Source organism: Antechinus flavipes, chromosome 2 (genome assembly GCF_016432865.1).
Source record: "Antechinus flavipes isolate AdamAnt ecotype Samford, QLD, Australia chromosome 2, AdamAnt_v2, whole genome shotgun sequence".
Classification (NCBI taxonomy): Eukaryota; Metazoa; Chordata; class Mammalia; order Dasyuromorphia; family Dasyuridae; genus Antechinus; species Antechinus flavipes.
In genome coordinates this window covers 320813911-320832506 of record NC_067399.1, presented here as the reverse complement: position 1 = coordinate 320832506, position 18596 = coordinate 320813911, and the positions used below count along the sequence as shown (strand labels likewise).

At 36.5% G+C, this 18596-nt stretch overlaps 1 protein-coding gene and 1 long non-coding RNA gene across 6 annotated transcripts in view; one reads left to right on the top strand and one right to left on the bottom strand.

Annotated features, from left to right (window-relative positions):
• ZFYVE1 (zinc finger FYVE-type containing 1) overlaps positions 1–18596 on the bottom strand; it is a 64910-nt gene that overhangs the window by 16782 nt on the left and 29532 nt on the right. For 2 of the 5 annotated variants that reach the window (XM_051977659.1, XM_051977658.1), the window contains exons 3-4: positions 9782–10286; positions 6804–7018 (exon numbers count right to left, since the gene is read on the bottom strand). In XM_051977659.1, coding sequence (XP_051833619.1) covers positions 6804–7018; positions 9782–10286 — 720 coding nt within the window. Of the gene's footprint in view, positions 1–662; positions 828–2129; positions 2198–3642; positions 3751–6803; positions 7019–9781; positions 10287–18596 lie in introns of those variants that run through there. The other 3 variants (XM_051977663.1, XM_051977662.1, XM_051977660.1) reach the window with 3 other exon arrangements.
• Positions 3910–9844, top strand: LOC127549538 (uncharacterized). Its single transcript, XR_007950652.1, has 3 exons — positions 3910–4876; positions 7558–7615; positions 9751–9844. It is a non-coding gene; the product is annotated as an uncharacterized LOC127549538 (long non-coding RNA).

The window sequence follows — 18596 nt, the reverse complement described above, 5'->3', positions numbered from 1 at the left end:
CTTTAAATTCCAGGTTTTCAATAATTAGCTTAATCATTTAGGTTACCTTGCAAAAGGGAGAGGTTTTCGTTTTGGTTTGTTTTTGGAAGAAGGAATAATTTTTTTAATGAAAAGAAATTGGGCAGAGGCAAAGAGATTCCAATGTCAATGCAGAAGCTTCAAACTCTGGAGAGAACTTTATACAATGGGACATATTTAAATAAATAAAAGCTTAGACAAGTATAAAATGATCCAATTTAATGATTAAAATGTAACAATTATCCTCTGGAGATGATTTTTGAAAAAGCAACAAAACCATTTATCATAAAACTTGAAAATAGTAAGGTACACACACCAAAAAAAACCCATTATAACAAAAATATAGCTTTAATCTAAATATGAATTCTTTTTCTTGGAATAGGGCCTCTCTCTTCTCTTACCCCTATCTTAACTATTCATACTTAAACACTCAAATTCAAATCCCATCTTCTGCCCTATCACGAAGCCTTCCTGAATCCTCCAACCCAAATCATCCCCTCTTCCTGAGCCCTATAACTTAGTCCAGGTATCACATAGCTTGGTCTTTAAATTTTCTTGTTTTCTCAACTATAGAATAAGCTCTGTACAGCATGGATCATCTGTTTTACTTATTTTATATATGCCTAGGATAGTGAAATGCACACCTCAGACATTCAAAAGATACTTGTTGAAAAGATCAAGTGCCACCGGAAACTTGTCTTCACTCCCCAGTAAACATTCTTTCCTCATATAGGGAAGTTGCTGACCATAATCAACAGGTTTCTCTTACAATTCCCTATAAGATCTGTCTCAAACCATCCCAGTTTCATGAACAGTGGTCCAAACTCCTGCAGACAGTCTGATTATAGGCCAAGCAAAATGTTTGTTGTTCTAGGGGGAAAGTTGGGGGGGGGGGGAGGGAAGAGGATTCCCTTGCTATATGTTGAATTGACTAAGTAAAACAGTGAGATAGACAAAGTTTGTGTTTGAGGCCCTCTTTCCTTCCCTTTTACAGAACCCCTCTCTCCTGGAAACTCTCTGGGCTTCCTTCCTTGATCTGTAAAATGAAGGGGTTGAGACTATATGATTTCTACATTCCTTACTGCTCTGAATTCTATGCTCCAACCCCTCTCTCCTAGGGCATTATGATCCTATCCCACCCATCCCCCACTCCCTCTTCTTCCTCTCTTCCCTTCTCACCCCCCCCTTTTTACCCTTCTTCTTCCTGTCCCTTCTCCCTCTTCCCCTCTCTTTCTAGGACACATAAGTTGAATTTAGGCAGCAGTCATGCTCTTCCATCACTATCAATATCAATTATTTAGCATTCTGCATGACTTAAGTTGCTTGCCTGCAAAGAATCTCTGTGGCAATGGAACTTGAAAAGGAGTCCAGGATGGGTGGGATAGGATAGAAGAGGGAGGAAATGAAAGAAATGAGAGGGGGGAAAGGGAGAGAGGGGAAAACAGGAAGGGAAACAGGGAGAAGAGAGAGGGAGAAGGGAGAGGGAAAAGGGAGAGAGAAGAGGAAGAAGAGGAATAGGGAAGAGAGAAGGAAAGTGAGGGAGGGAAGAGAGAAGGGGGAGGAGGAGAAGGGAAAAGGGAAAGGACAGGGAAAAGAAGGGGAGGGGAGGGAAAAGAAGGAGAGAGAAGGGAAAGGAAGAGGAGGGAGAGGGGGGAGGGAATAAGGGGAGTGGGGAGAATGGAAAAAGGAAAGGGGGTCAGAAATAATTTATTTAGTGCCTGTGATCCATTCCATTTATAAGCCCAGGGCCTAAGAAGGGGAAGTGTGAGTCTACTTTCAATTATCTTCAGTTCTTGCATGCATCTCACAGTGTGAGCATCTTAGTAGATTGCATGATTCTAGAATCTCCTCCACATCACATTCATACATTCATATCCAATCTAGTCATTCTGCTTCAGCTGGAAGAACTTCCTGGTCAGCCAGAAGGTTCCCCGATATGCTTCCTTTGACTTTGTGGTTCTCTATGACTTCAATCATTAACTAAGCAAAAAGAGTAAGTTATATGGTGGTGTGCATACTCTTTGATATTATTATATGTACAACTTACATGTGAAGAGTTTTCAAAAGTATTTTTCCCTAATCATCAATTTCCCTGCCAGCTGAGTCTTTACCTGTTTTTAGTTTTCTTCTATTTGAGTAGAAGTCCTGGTTCCAGCCTGCCTCCTGATCAATACTTTAGCTGGGTGTAGTGAAAAATAAAATTTACATTCAATTGTTTCCATAGCAACCATCTCAGATCCATCTGATTGTTGATATAACGGTCCTCTTTTAAAAGTCTTAACCCCTCTTTCCAACTAAGAACTTTTTAAAGATATTCTGCTATATACATTTCACCTTATAGGCAATTTAAGATAATTTTGGCTATAGACCTTTTCCTCTTACCACTTATCCTACTATATTTCACATTATAAGTAAGTTAAGGTAATTTAACTATAGACCTTTTCCTTTCCCCACCAACTTTAAATTCTAATCCCCATTAAAGAACCTTAACTGTAATCTCTTAAAAATGTTAGTTTTACAAGAATTTTCATTCATTCATTCAACATGCATCAATTAGGCAAGCTAGCAAGCATAGGAAAGATACAAATACAAATAAAATGGAGTACTACCCTCCAATAAGCTAATAGTTGTAAGGCACATATTTATACTTACAAAAAAATTAATACAAGTACATGAGAAAAGTATGAAAAATTGTATCTCAAGATCAGAAGGAAAGAATACTCCTAGATAAGGAGGGGAATTGGAAAAATCAAGAAAGGCATCAATACTTAAAAGTCTTGTCCTTAAAGTTGTATCCAGAAGCTGGTAGGATTTGCATCGCATTAGGGAGCTCTCATATTGGTCAAAACCCAAAAGAAAAAACAAATGTGGAATTTCAGGATTTAAGATATTATTTAGGGAGTTGGAGTGCTGAGCCCTACTGGGTATAACTCTTAAACAACACCAGAAAAGCCAGTTTCCTATAGATGAAGCCAGCTGGGAATCTGGACAAGTATCATAACTTTCACTGTAGATAGAATCTTAGAAATGTTAACTTTTGATGAAATCTTTAGAGAACATTACTAAATGATAACACCCAGGAAAACTATGTACTTGGTCTACCAAGCATATCATTTGTTATGGAATTTTACTTTGGAAAATTGTAAGCATAAATCTAATGGCAAGGAAAATTGTGACCCAACAGCAATGAAAGTTCAAGAATCATCTTTGCTTCAAATACTTGCTGGTCTACTCTTTTTTATTTAAGAAAGGGTGATGACATTGGATTTCCTGGATAATTCTAAATTTCTGGGCTCATTTTACAAGAAGATTTCCTATGAAGTAAGCTCATAAAAATAACTGTCATTTCCAGCGACATGTTTCTCATAGCTGTATCTCTGCTAAGACAATAATTCCTTATGACATCACAGAAGAAGGCAGACTGCATTCAAAGCAAACCAGATTTTACTTCAGATGCCAATTGCAAAGTATTTCCTAAGGATCATCTTCTGGAAAGTGGATAAGGTAATCAATAAATATTTTCCTACGGTCATTTAAGAACTAGATGATGTTTAACAATACTGCCATGTTTCAGCTGGTTTATCTGACCCAAAGAAGAAAAATATTAGGGAATTTAATAAGTACCAAAGTGAATGAAAGCTGTCCTCCTCCCTCAATTGCAAACTGAATTTTCTTTTCCAATGTAGATAATACCACATGATCCAAACTTGCTCCCCATCCAAGATTCCAGATTTCACATCATTCCTAAGTTTCTTGGGTTCTCCTCCTCCCAAGGTCCCAAGTTTGGAGGAGAAAGTCAGGGAAGGGTCTCCCTTCTGAACAAAACCTTGGAAAAGCATTTGTAACATGTCTGGGAATGGTTGCTTGGAGACCAGATGATCCTGAACTTCAATTGTCCTGGCAACAACACGGCTCTTTCTCTATTGTACCCCCATGGCTAGCACTAAACAAGAGCATGCAATACATTTCCTATTTCAAAATTGTGGAGTTTTAGACAGTAAACCTTAAGATAAAGTTTGACTCTCCCTCATTTCCCTTCCTGACCCAATAATGATTAAATAGAGACACTGGTAAATATCTCATGATGGAATTTGAGGGCCAAAGATTTCTCTTTATTTGCTAGCCTAAGGAAGGACGATGTCATATAAAGCCAGTATTAATTTTTAAATGATTGCCTCAATTACATAGCAGCAGCCTGGACTCACAAGGAATATAATGTAATAGAAAGTCCATTAGATTTCTCTTCAGTCAAAAGTCCTGGATTCCAGGACTTAATCTCTTCTACCTCTGTCATTTACCCAATGTACAAACTAGTATTAACTTGAGCAAATAACTTCACCTCTTTGGGCCTCAATTACTTCATCTTTACTATCAAGGTAATTTCCCACGCTAAAAGCCTTAGATTCTGGTACTGATAACCTAATTCTCATAATACTGGATTTGTCCTCTGCCACTAACAAGGTAAATTTGCCAACTCTGCTAGAATATATTTCTGCTGAGGCAGTTCCTGCCAACACAATGGTAAACAAGGGCAGAAAGCATAAAACAAGTAAAACATATGATAAATAGAAGGAGACATAGACTCTAGCTAGACAGAAGGAAATTTCACTAAAGGAAGTAATACCAAGATTCTTGCTGGGTGACAAGGAGATTATTGTGAAGCCCACAAAGGACAAGGACACTGTTTCTGGATGTATTGTAATAATGCAATATGTGTAAAGGAGTTGACTACAAGTTAATTCTTCTGTTCTTCTTACTAATGTATTTTTCCCATAGCTATCTTTCTTTTTTAGTAAGAGATGAAAGATGAAAGATGAAAACCACTCTTGGCGGTTATGAATTCTAATGCAGAATAGAGGTAGGAGGATGTCAATGATTTTAAATGTATTTTTTTTTTTTTTTGCTGAGGCAATTGGGGTTAAGTGACTCGCTCAGAGTCACACGGCTAGGAAGTGTTAAGTGTCTGAGACCAGATTTGAACTCGAGTCTTCTGACTTCAGGGCTGGTGCTCTATCCACTGCACCACCTAGTTGTCCCTGTAATTCTCTTTTTAAAAATATTTAAGAGGTTAACCTACATTAGGAAGGACTATAAGGAAAATGAAAGCAATATTTAGGATACTGGCAAAACCATTAGATTTCACAGCATGTGAACCCCTAAGAGATCTCTGATTCACTGTCACAATTCTGAATTAGGGGTCACTCATTAAATGAGAATATACTTCTAAAAACTTCTTAAACTCATCCTCAAATCATATTTAAACACTCAGATTTTGAAAATTCTATTATGACATGAGTATCTATCTCTCAAAGTTTACTAAACACACTAATGAGAAGTTGAGGAAGCAACAGACTAACATGGAAAAAGGAAGAAGTTAGCAAAATAAAACAGATCTGATGGGGGTAGCTAGGAATCAGGAAAAGGAACTACAATCTAATAATCCCCCTGGATCCAATTTTAACCTCTAGTAGTCACCCTGACAAATAAACATTAAGCTATGCTTTTCTAACAATAACTGTATTGCTCTTTTAAATCCCAATTTGAAGAACAGCCCTAAACTATCTTTTACAGAATATTTCAAAGATTTAAAAATTTTAATAAACTAAATCATTGCTGAAAAAGAGCCCCAACAACTCTGTTAAAATCAATCACTCAATATCATATGCCACCACTTCAGCAAGAAACCATTATGTCATTAGGAAAACAAGGATTGTCATAACTACAATTTGGTCAGAATTCTTGTAATCACACAGCTGTTCAGACAACTTCTATGCATCTTAAACCTAAGAGACCTCAGCAGTTGCCCCTATTCTTCAATATGCCTAGCAAATAAGGCTGGAGGAGATTTCAGAGACTTAAAAGTCTCAATGTATTAGTGTCCTTTGATAGTTTCATCTAAATATTAATCCAGGTAAGTGTCTGAGAAGGGCTATGATGGCAGTCTTAAGCTTTCATGAGCAAGAACTGACAAGGGTTTTTAGTTTTCTATATTCCTGGATCCATTTTAGTTAAAGAGAATATCTAACTAAAATGAATCCAGGAATATTTGACAGGTATGTATAGAGTTACTTGGGGGAGGTAGTAGGGAGGGAGAAGAATGAGGGAGAGAGGAGTAACCTGTATGCACATAAGTAAAACAAAGTAGTGGATATGAGAATTATATTAGGTGCCTTAAAAATATAAAAATTGCTACTTTTCCAATCATTCTGACCTGGAGGAGCTATTCCTTTGTTGCACCAAAGTTTCATTGTTTTTTCTTATATAGCAGGACAGGCCAACTGACTAATGACCAATATGATTTCGAGGTATTGATATGTATGTGGATGTTTCACAAATTACATCTCATGAGGAGATGGAATGAGCAGTAGCAAAATTATGAGCTTTCCACATAGGTATAGTTAGAATACTACAATCTTAATGTTGGAAGGCAAGAACTAAATCTAAGCTACAGATTTTCTAAGTGAGAGATTTTATATCAATCATGATCTGAAATGACATCATTAGTTCTATAATATAAATAAATTTGCAATATAAAAAGATTCTTTAAGAGGATTAAAGCTGATTGAGATAAAGGATAAGGGGGCCTGGTGAAAGGGACCAGTAGCACAGTTCAGAGTTGAATTTCCTTTTCCTATTCTTAAAATGTCTTCTGAGACAAAGGAAGGAGTGCTGCTACCTGTTGGATTTTGCTAATGTAGTCCAACTACCCAATTCTTTCCCAATAGCTGCCCTAGAAAATGAATACTAGGAACTTAATGAGTACTAGTCATTGGGAACCCACTGACCTTTAGTGCTTTGTAGATGACCCCTGGGTGCCTGGGAGAACGGGTGGTGTTGTTCTCCAGCTGCTGCTCCAAGGCCCGCCTGAGCCCAGAGAAATCTGTAGGGGGATTGTAAGTCCTCGTTCCTTTGTAGTGGATGGAACTGAAAGCTTCAGGGAATCGACCCAGCTTCCGAAACCGGTCCTGGATCAGCTTCTCAGGCACCTCAGAGGGGTGATCTGTGAAGGCACACATAGGTTCATGAGCAAACAGCTTAAACAACAACAAAAAAAAAAAAAAAAAAAAAAAAACTTTTTGATAAACTGAAGACTGCTAGGATTGGCATCTTCCTTAAGTTCATAAAGGAAGTTATTAGTAAGACAGAAAAGGAAATCTCTCTTATCTATGTCTTAGCTATTTTTTTCTTATATGCCCTTTCGATTTTTTAAGGGAACAACACAAGGAATATTACACACATACAATGGGCCTTAAGTCCCTGTTTCTCTCACTGCTAATCAGAAGCCAGAAAGTAAAATGAAGCAAAGTAGGGTATAAGTACAGAATAGGCCCTTGGCCAAAACACTTCTCCAATAATTTTAGCCTGTATCATTTACAAAATTAAGATCATTCATTTACCTCTAAGCGAAGAAAGAAAACCATATCAAGTAAAAAAGTAGAAATCATATGTAATAAAAGAGGTGACAAATCAAATCATGTTTTTCCTCAGTTCTACTCTCTATCTAAAATTTGTCTATTCTATTCTCATATTTCTATAAAGAATTCTTGATAATGCAACATACTACTGGTGACATCGAAAGACAACTACAGACCAAAAGGTAGCAATGAACCTCTTTCCCAAAGCCCTGAAGATTAAATTACAATATTTAATTGTAGCAATTAAGCAATCTTAGAATAGTCTCTCTTCTCCTGTTCCTTTTCTTAAATTCATAATTGTAGAGCTGAAAAGTATCATGAAAATCATTTTGCTCAACCTTACTATTTTCCAAGAACTTCCTTTCTCTTACTCATACAAGTCCCCTGAAACAAATACCACTGATTTTATATTATTCCTTCCTGGTTTCTCTGGTTTGAGTAAAATATTAATTTAGAGTATTTAATTGGCAAACAGGAAGATATGCACCCCCACTCCCCTACCAGAATTCAGGCCTGCCATTAAAACTTTAATGAACACGTGTTCGAACCACATTTACCTTAGAAATTGACCCCTTTGTAATGCTAGATTAGAGGATGGGATCAAAAGTATACTGCAGAATATTTTATGTCAAGTTTTTACTAAATGAAGTATGATATGATACCTATGATATTTCTAAATTCATGAAACAAAACCATTTTGCAAAGAGGTTCTGCTACCAATCATCAAATAATTATTCCCAATTCCCAAATTATAAGGATAGATTATGTAATATATTGGTGGTAATGTTCTTTAAAGTCATTTTTAATTTTTTATTAGTATGAAAAACATCAGCAAACATGAACATTTCCTTCAACAAAAAATGAGACAAAAGAGGATTGTATAGGATACAAAGTAAAAATACAACAGATTTCCCATGTCCTTTTTCTGAATTTACTTCTATTTTTGTCATGTTTCATTGATACTTTTTTCTTTTTTGCTCCTTCCCCCAGCCTTTACCCACTCTCCACCATAATAGTGGAAATTCTTCCTAGATCAGAAATAGTAACTGTTCTTATCCTATCCTAACCAATTTAAAAGATAAGTATTTAATAGCATTATTCATACAGAGCTCCATAGTAGACTCACTCACTATTATTTAAAATATGGTAACAAATATTTGATACCAAGCATGAGGGAAAGCACCTCAAGAAGTATGCAATTTAAGAAAGGATCTAACATGATCAAGGCAAACTAACATAGATCAAAGGACTTAGAACTAGAAGTTATCTTAATGATCATCTAGTCTAGCTAACTCACTATGTAATCTGGGAACTGACCCTTTCAAGTTCCCAAAATCAAAACTATTTTCACAATACTAAGACATTATTTGCCTATTAAAATGTTCTTCCAAGAATTACAAAATGTTTAACCCATATTGGCTTACTTGCTATCTAAGGGAGGAGGGCGGAGGAGGGCGGAGAAAGAGAGGAAGAAAAATTTGGAACACAATGTTTTGCAAAAGATAACTATCTTTACGTGTATTTTGAAAATAAAAAGCTCTTAAAATTTTTTAAATAAAAAAGTAAAATGTGGAAGATTCCCTTTATTAGTTAAATATTTGTATGAAGCTGGATTTTCTTCACATACTTCAAACCAAAACAACATATTGCAATAGACTGAATGCAAAAACAGAGATGAGAATCCAACTGTCTATTTAGCCAGGCATTAGACAGATTCGCAAAAAATACATAAATCAATACTACTCATCACTTTTTTTGGTTTGTTTGTTTTTTTTTCATAAAAAATATTTATATTGACATGCAATGGATTGTTTTTAAATAAGTTAATGTTTTAAAATTTTATGAATCTTAATTTCCAATATAGTAAATCCTTATATGTGTAAGCCATATAAACAAAAATTCTTTGGGGTCCCTAATTAATTTTTTAGAGAGTTAAAGGATTCTGAGACCAAAAAATTTAAGAAACAGTGATCTAATCTATCTCCCTCGCTTTATAGATAAGAATAGAGAAAAGTGAGTAATCCACAAGGAGGCACAAGAAATGGGCAGTCTCATTATTCAAACCCAGATTTTCTGACTTTAAATCGAATATTTTTTATATAAGATAGTTAAGTAAATTACTTGGGGAAAAAAAAATCCAATCTCTTAAGATTTTTGTTTAAAAAGTTTCTCTTCTACATATTCTTTTATTTGTTCTTTTGAGGAAAAGGAAGAAAATCAGCCAACATTTACTATGCCCATTATATATGGGAGAAAAAAATATACAGAAAAGAAAATACTAGCAAACTAACAACTACATTTTTTCTCTTTTATTTAGGCAAAATCAATATGCTTCTGTAATTACTCACCAGAACCCAACAGTTGGGTATGTACTGTTTCATGGAAAATGATGACTGCAGGACCCAGAGTAGATAAAGGGACATCTAGACCACAGCGGGCAGAGGTGGCCTTGAGCTCCTTAGTAAAGTGTTTCAGGTAGGCTTCTGAAGCATCTCCAAGGAACTTGAACAGGTCATTATGCAGCCTGTCGGCATGAGTCCGATAGATGACCAGATCAGAGATGGCTAGAACCTTGAGCAGCAGCCGTGTCCTCTGACTTAGGTTGACAGTAGCTCCCAGAAGCCCTTCTGTATCTACTACCGCCACTTTGTGGACTGGGTCATACGCTGCCCAAACCCCCACTGTGCAGGACTCCTGTGCTGGGGATGTTTTGAAGACCTCACGGCCATAGAAAAAAGTATGGTTAAGGGTATGAGACTTTCCATCTCCAGTATTTCCAAATATGGAAACCACCTTCAGATGTTGATCAGGTTTGCAGTCCAGTTTCTTAATAAAGTCTTCTTCATTTATTACCTTATAAAACAAGATAATAAAGCATGAAATGGCTAGAAATAAAACGAATCAGCACTTAAACTAAAGCTCCTCATCAGCCATTTAAGATGGGAGAAAAAACTGAGCAAAAGTCATCAACAGCAACTATATCATATAATCACTATTCAGTACTACCCTCCAAAACCAACTTTGAGCCTCTCCTGAACAAACTGTTGATTCAGTAATTGGTCTTTCATATCAGTGACATTATCCATGTATAAATTATATGATGAATTGATCATTTCATTTCTAAAAGTTTCAATTTTCATCTGAAAAATGGGGATAATAATTCTTACATTAGCCTATCTCAAAAGGTTGTGGTAAAGAAAAACCATTTTAAAATTTAGCTATTATTAACTAGGTATTGAATTTCATCAATCCAATATTTCAGCTGACTCCTAGTTTAATTAGACCATCTAGTTTAAGTCATTCAATTCTTATGGACAGGGAAAAAAAGGGACATAAAATAGATACAATCACTAGAAATGAAAAGAATCCAAGGATTTAAAGGTGTTTGTGTTGCTCCCTACTCTCAGCCAACTCTGAGGGTAAATTGACTTTGGCAGGATTAAAGAGGAACATATGTTAATTTTGCAAGAATCCCTGAAGAGGTGGTCAAGGGCTAGTTGAGGCAGCAGAAAAAGGCCCAGAGAGAACTTAAGGCCAATGACACAGAAAAAAGCCATGTCAGTTTCTACCTTCCAGGTCAAATCAGAAAGTGGCAAGGGCTTGACTCTTGAGATGTGGAATAGATGCAGGAAGGGAAGATTTGGAAGGTTCAGATAATTTGGATATAACAATTTCCCTGCTATTTTCAAACTACACCCAGGTGTGATCCAGTGTTGCTGACTATCCATCCAATCAAAAATAGAGCCATTGAGTGCAATCTATCCATTATAAATGGCTAGAGAAAAATCTATCACAGAGGGGTAATGAAGAGGGAGAATAGGGAATAAGCATGTAGATAGCACCTACTATGTGCCATGCCCTCTGCTAAGCACTTCTACAAATTTCTCCTTCGATCCTCAACAACAAACGCTATAAGATGTTACAGCATCTCAAAACTGAAGAAAACAGAAGCAAAAAGAACTTGAGTGTCTTGCTCAAGGTTATACAGGCACTAAATGTCAGAGGCTAAATTTGAACTCAGATCTTCCTAACTCCAAGTCCAGCATTCTATCCACTGTGCCATCAAATGCCTCTACATAAAGAGGCAAGGGATAAGGTCAGTAGGTCCCAGCCTGCACCATGTACAAACCCCAGATATAATACAGAAATACATATATTGAATAATTGACACAATCTCCATATTGTTCCTTAACCCAAAATATTTTTTAAAAAGCTATTTTCAAAACATATGCATGGATAACTTTTCAACACTGACCCTTACATAGTCTTGTATTTCAGAGTTTCCCCTCCTTCCTTCCCCCCCGCAACATGGCAAGCAATCCAATATATGTGATATATGTTAAAATATATGTTTAACCCAAAATATAATAGCTATCCTGATTGGCAAGGTGAAGAAAAAGCTAATAGTATTTCTGCCAAGTCTGCAGGAGACCTTCCTAGTCCTACCCCACCTGTTAGCATATTTTTCTTTACAAATTTTATCATCTCTTCTGTATATACTTTGTATGTACTTCGTCATGTGTCGTCTCCCCCTGAAAATTTAACACTTGAGAGCTGGGATTGTCTTTTGCCTTTATATCCTGAGAATTTAGCATGGTGACTGGCAGACAATAAGCACTTAATAAATATTTGTAGACAGATGAGCTTTCAAAAAATGTAAATAAAAAACAGGATCATCTCCTAATGGAGAGTAAGACATAACTGCAGTCATCAAAGAACTGCAGGGAAAAAAAGCCTTTAAAAGTCTTATTTCACCATTTAGTTCTCTTCTTTAGTTAATAAAGACAGGACAGGGGTTACCAACTCCTTCCACCAAATGGTACCAGTGGTTTCTTCAATAAATCCTAACAAATGAAGATGTTCTCTAGGAGAGCATGTGCAGTAATAAACTAGACTCATGCATTCTTCTCAGTCACAGTATATTCAGGTCTCTAGAAGCACTATGCCCTCATCTGGGAGCAATACACATTTACTGTACTTCCCCCCAAGGGCATGTAAACACCCAAATTATCCATAACTTGATCTATCAAAACACAATCAAGTGAGGAATAGCTCATACATCACACTGAGGTATTTCAACAATAGTCGACCAGATCCTAAGGGACCAAAGGTAGGTTGTTAATGCAGAATTACAGGTTATAAGGTCCAGAAGATGTCAGCATAGGTGAGATAGTCCCACTAGTATTAAACTGCAACATCCCATTCCACGGACCCAAATTTAAAAAAACACAACAAAACCCTCAATGGCTGATTGGCTTAAGTTCTGACAACAGTACATTCTTCAGCTCCTAATAAGGATTTACTGAATAATAAGCAAAGTCATTCAGTGGGGACTGCCTGAGGAACAAAAATAACAGAAATAAAAGTTGCAAAGCACTTTAGGTAATCTCACTTCAACTTCAAAACTTATCTTATTTAGGTACTATAGGTTTTTCAGATGAGGAAACTGAAGATCAGGTTAAATTATTTCCCTGATATTACACATCTAGTAAATGTCAGAGGTGAGATTTGCATCTAAGACTTACTGATTCCAAATCAAGGGATGTATTCCTGCGTCCACATTTGTTTTCAGCAAGGTAAAGGCTACAATTCAGATAGTCTTGTCTTTTAGGTGCATGTTCAGATAAGAGCATAACATTGAAGATCTCAGTGTCAAATTAGGATTTAATGTGACTCTGGAAACCTCTCACAGATAATGGGCAAGATTGACCAATGGGTTTTGGGGGCAAGACAATGCCAGAGGTCACTGGGTAGTATCTTTTAAGAGGTAAAACTGATAAGAGATCAAAGAAAGAGGAAATGGACCTATATGGACAAAAATACGTATAGCAGCTTTCTTTTCTGTAGCAAAGAACTAGAATCTGAAGCAGTACCCATCTAAGTTATGATATGTGAATATGATGGAATACTACTATGCTAAAAAAAAAAAGTACAAAGGACACACACACACACACACACACACACATATACATATACATATTGCTTTTTCAATGATAAGGGAGAGGCAAAAAAAGGCAGAGAATAATGGAACCAAAAGAAAAAGAAAAAAAAAATTATGAAAGGGATGGTGGTTTCAGTGAAGCTGGAAAAGTGAACAGATCCAAAAGCACAATGTAAACCATAACAATATTATAAAGACAAACAACTTTAAAAGATAATGACCAACCATAATTTCAGGAGACTAGTGTTGACAGCTACCTAATCATCTCCCATTAAAAAAGTGACGGACTCAAAGTACAGATTAAGACATACATTTTTCTGAACACAGCCAATGTGAGCAGGTTTTTTTCTTGACCATACATATTTGTTATAAGGGTTTTATTTTTTCACTGAGAATGAGGAAAGTAGGAGGGAAAAGCCACATTTTCATAAATTCAAAAACTGTTTAAAAAATTGCAAAAGGCAACTGGTAGTTTGTTATTGGATCCAACGGGTGAGCAAAAGGTTAAATGATACTTATTATAGTATTATATTACTGTGAAACCAGAGTTGCCAGAGTTGGACTGAGAAATGACAGCTCCTTCATTAAGAAGTCAGAATGTAAACACACTATTATCAAATGATGATATATCAATTACTTGGCTATATCCTGGCCTCAACAGGACAGTAAACCACACATTCTAGTAATGAATCCTTGGCAAACTACTACATAGATTCTACAGATCACTGCAGGAAGTTCTCTGATCTAATAATCAGAAGAATGGGGATATTTTAAGCTTTACAGATGTCCAATATGTCAGAGTCACTCAAAAATGAATAGCTACCATCTTCTAGTCAAAGTCACAATTCAAGATAAAGGGAAAAGGAAATGGTCCCTATGGGTTGACCTCAATGCTGTTCATCTTGTAGTAAAACATACCAAATTCTAGATCTAAGAAATAATATATATTGATCCATAAATTGAATTCAGTTAGCTGATCTGAAAATAGCAGGCTCAAGTAAAACTGGAGATAAAAAAATAGAGACAGGACTTTTGAGGAGGACTTTCTTTTGATATCATCCTATCTTCCCTTCCTATCTCAAATTCCTAGAAAAAACTATTTACACTAGCTATTCCCACTTCCTCTACTCACTTTTCAACCCTTGGCAATATGCTTTCTCACATTTGTGATACACTGAAACTATCCCTTTCAAAATTTACTATTTGAATATGCAAATCTGATGGTCTCTTCTCAAATCTCATCCTTCTCCACTTGTTTCATATGTCACTGCAGATAACCCTCACCAGCTACATATTCTTTTCCTCTGGGCTTTCATGACATGAAAGGAAGAAAATAAGAATTTCTTAAGCAGTATTAGGCACTGTGTAAAGCATTTTACAAATATTTTCCCTTTTGATCCTTGTAATTATTGTGGGAGGAACATATTATAAATCCCATTTTACAATTAAGGAAACTGAGACTGAGGAAGTAACTTGGCAGGGTCATATACCTTCTAAATGTCTGAGGCTAGGACTGAATTCAGGTCTTTCTGATTTCAGGTCCAGCATTCTAGCCATTCTTATCTTGGTTTTCCTCCTATCTGTCTACTCATTGTACTCTGCTGCTTCAGCACTGTCCAGATCACACCTCCTTACTGTGGGTATATTTCACAAGGCTCTGTCATAGGCCCCTTTGTCTTTTCTCTCTACATTCTCTCTCTCAGGACCTTATCATGTCCCATAGGTTTAAATTATTTCTATGTTGATGATTCCCAGATCTGACTATCCAGCCCACTCTGTCCCCTGAGGTTTAATTTCATATCACAAATTGGATGTCTTAGAGACATTTCAAATTAACATGTCCAAAACAGACCCACCACCCACCCTGACCCGGATCACACTCACCCTCTCTTCCAAACTTATTTCTATTGAAGGAACCACAATTTTTCTAGCCTTCCAGATTTATAATCTTGGAATTATGAAGTTTCACTCTCATTACATATGTTGATCAGTTGGGAAATCCTACATTTATATTTCTATAATATAATAACTAGAACTTTTGTAGAACTTTAGTGTTTGTAAAATACTCTACAAATATTCCATTTAATCCTGACAGCAGCCCTGGAAGGTAGGTGCTATATTTTTCACATCTAATCCCTTCCCTCTAACTCATATACCTATCATTCTAAGGTCCCTCTCATATTAATTACTACAATAACTTAATGGAGTCTTTAACACAGATCTGACCATGTCACTTCCCTATTCAATTTACTCCAGTGGTTTCTTCTATTGCTTCTAAAATCAAATATAAACTCCTTGGTTTATCTTTTAAAGCCCTTTTCAAGTTTTAAAGCAACTTTACAAGCTGACCCAAATCTATCTTTTCAGCCTCATTGATCATCAACTCCCCTCCTGTATTCAATAATGGAACCATTTACTTCTCTTAGTGGAACACCCCTTGATTCCCAGGTGCATTTCCTCTGACCAAAGAAGATATTAAATCATATGATTCAGAGCATAAACTGCTGCTGTGATAATGCCTTCTCGACCTTGTGAGTTTTGCTTTTCCTAAAAATTGTGAATCTTGAATGGACCTGTATAACATCATTCCAGAATGCCAACTGTTGGAATCTGATTCAGTGTGTAAAAAAAGGCTCATTTTATTCTGTATTGCCAGGTCTATTCTTGAATTTATCTAGGGACAAAGTGGGATCACTTACTTGGGTACCTTGTTAGCCCTTATTTTTGCAAGTGCCTATTCAATTTACTCCACTGGTTTCTTCTATTGCTTCTAAAATCAAATATCTCTATTTCTCACATTTCATTTCCTGTCATAGGTCTTTTCATTGGGTGTCCCTAATAGCTGGGATGAACTATTCACTTCATTTTCACAGAATCCCTCTGTCCCTTCAAATTACAGCTCAAGCAATACCTTCTGATGAAACCTTTCTTGGCCCCCCATTTCCTAGTACTTTACCTCTGAAACTACCTTGTATTTCAGTACATATTTAATAATTGTATTTGTTGTCTTCTCCATTCAAATATAATTGTATCATTCGTTGAATTTTGGTCTTAATACACCTGGGCACAGTGTCATATAAAAGGTACTTAATACTTGATTTTTCATGGCTGGAGGTCTCATTTAACCATGTGTCCCTCATTAGTTTCCCCTAAAAATGCCCTAACAAAAGAAAAGGAGCACAAAGGTGGCACACTAAACCTAAAATAGAAGCAACTAGAGCAATCTGCCCAGACAGTCACACCCAATGGACCCCATAAACAGATCGGACTTGAAGAAATCATAGAAAGTATGGAATACAAAATTATAGCATGCAATTAACTAGATCCAGTCTTGCCACATCAATAGCCAAATATATCAGCTGCCAGCACACATAAACACCCCTGAACTCCGAATATGGCAGTATCCCCCAAGAACAGCCATATTTCATGTTTCAATGTAGGGGAGAAAGGAGAACAGAGTGATGGCTGGAAAGTCTCATGGTACAAATAAAGTCTAACAATGGATTTGTAGTTAAAAGGATCTGAGTTTTATTTCTTAGTTTTCTGTGAGACCAGGGGCAAGTTATTTAACCTTGTTTTTGCTTTCAGTTTTCTTAACTATCAAAGGATCTAGATTAGATGATCTCTAAAGTCCTACAACACCTCAGGATCTGGCTCTGCATTCCTCACCCACCACGTACTGGCAAAAATAAGGGCTAACACGATACCAAGTAAGTGATCCCACTTTGTCCCTAGATAAATTCAAGAATAGACCTGGCAATACAGAATAAAATGAGCCTTTTTTTACACACTGAATCAGATTCCAACAGTTGGCATTCTGGAATGATGTTATACAGGTCCATTCAAGATTCACAATTTTTAGGAAAAGCAAAACTCACAAGGTCGAGAAGGCATTATCACAGCAGCAGTTTATGCTCTGAATCATATGATTTAATATCTTCTTTGGTCAGAGGAAATGCACCTGGGAATCAAGGGGTGTTCCACTAAGAGAAGTAAGCAAGTCAACAAGCACTGTGCTAAGTCAACAACTTAGCTGAGACCTGGAGAACCAAAGAAAGGAAAAAAGAACCCTCTCAAGGAGCTCACAACATAATGGGGAAGACAACACACTACATACAAATTAAAACTTTAAGTAATCTCAGAAGGAAGGCACTAGCATTGAGAGTGGCCAGAGAAGAGATTTCTTATACAAAGTGGGTCATGGGTCTTAGCTGAAATGCCAAATATGTCAGAAAATCCAGGAGATAAAAGATGAGGCAGAGCACTTCAAGCACTGGGGACAAGTAATAAAAATCTACATCAATTTCAATAGACTTGTGATGCAAAATGCCATCCATATTCAGAGGGAGAACTATGGAGAATGAATCAAAGCATAGTATTTTCACCTTTTTTTGGTTTGTTTGTTTGCAAGGTCACTTTTAAAATTGAGACTGAAAAGGAAGGAAGATGAAATCAGACCAGGGGAAACTAAATGAGAAAGTACTGAGGTATGAAAGAAGTGTAGTAACAGAAAAGGAGAAGGCAGAGAAGTTGGAGGAAGCAGTTTAGGGAAAAGAGAAGGCAGAAAGAGAGATAAAGTGATTAATACACAGGAAGAGGTAGAGTGATCATAATCAAGTAGAGAATGATGTCAGTTTTTAATCCTAAAAGTGGAACATTTGTGATAGCAAGACCACCTCTGCTCTTTATGGTTAAGGTGGTATAAATGTTCTTGGTTCCTAAAGTGATTTAATGTAAACATTAAAGCTTTATATAAATACTAGTTATTATGTTGAGGGCAGCTGGATGGTACAAATGTAGCAGTGGATATAGTGGTGGACTTTGGGTCAGGAAGATCTGAGTTCCAATCTAGCCTCAGATACTGGACAAGTCATTTCATCCTGGTTGCCTGTTTCCTCATCTGTTAAATGAATTGGAGAAGGAAATGGCAAACCACTATCTCTGCCAAGAAACCTCAAATAGGGTCACAGTCAGTTAGACAAGACTAAAATGACTGAACAACAAATTGTTATGGTGTAGAGAAATAAAGTAAGGTTTGCCATCTGAACAGGTAAGAGTGAGAAGTGCATAATTCTAAAGTTATAAAGATGGGAAAGACAATATAAAAATGGTAGTTCCTTTAATTGGATCAAAGGCCTATCATGACTATGCAACCTGGACAAGTCACTTAACCTCTGAGGACTTCCATCACAGCGGGGGAAAAAAAACAAGACAAACAGACT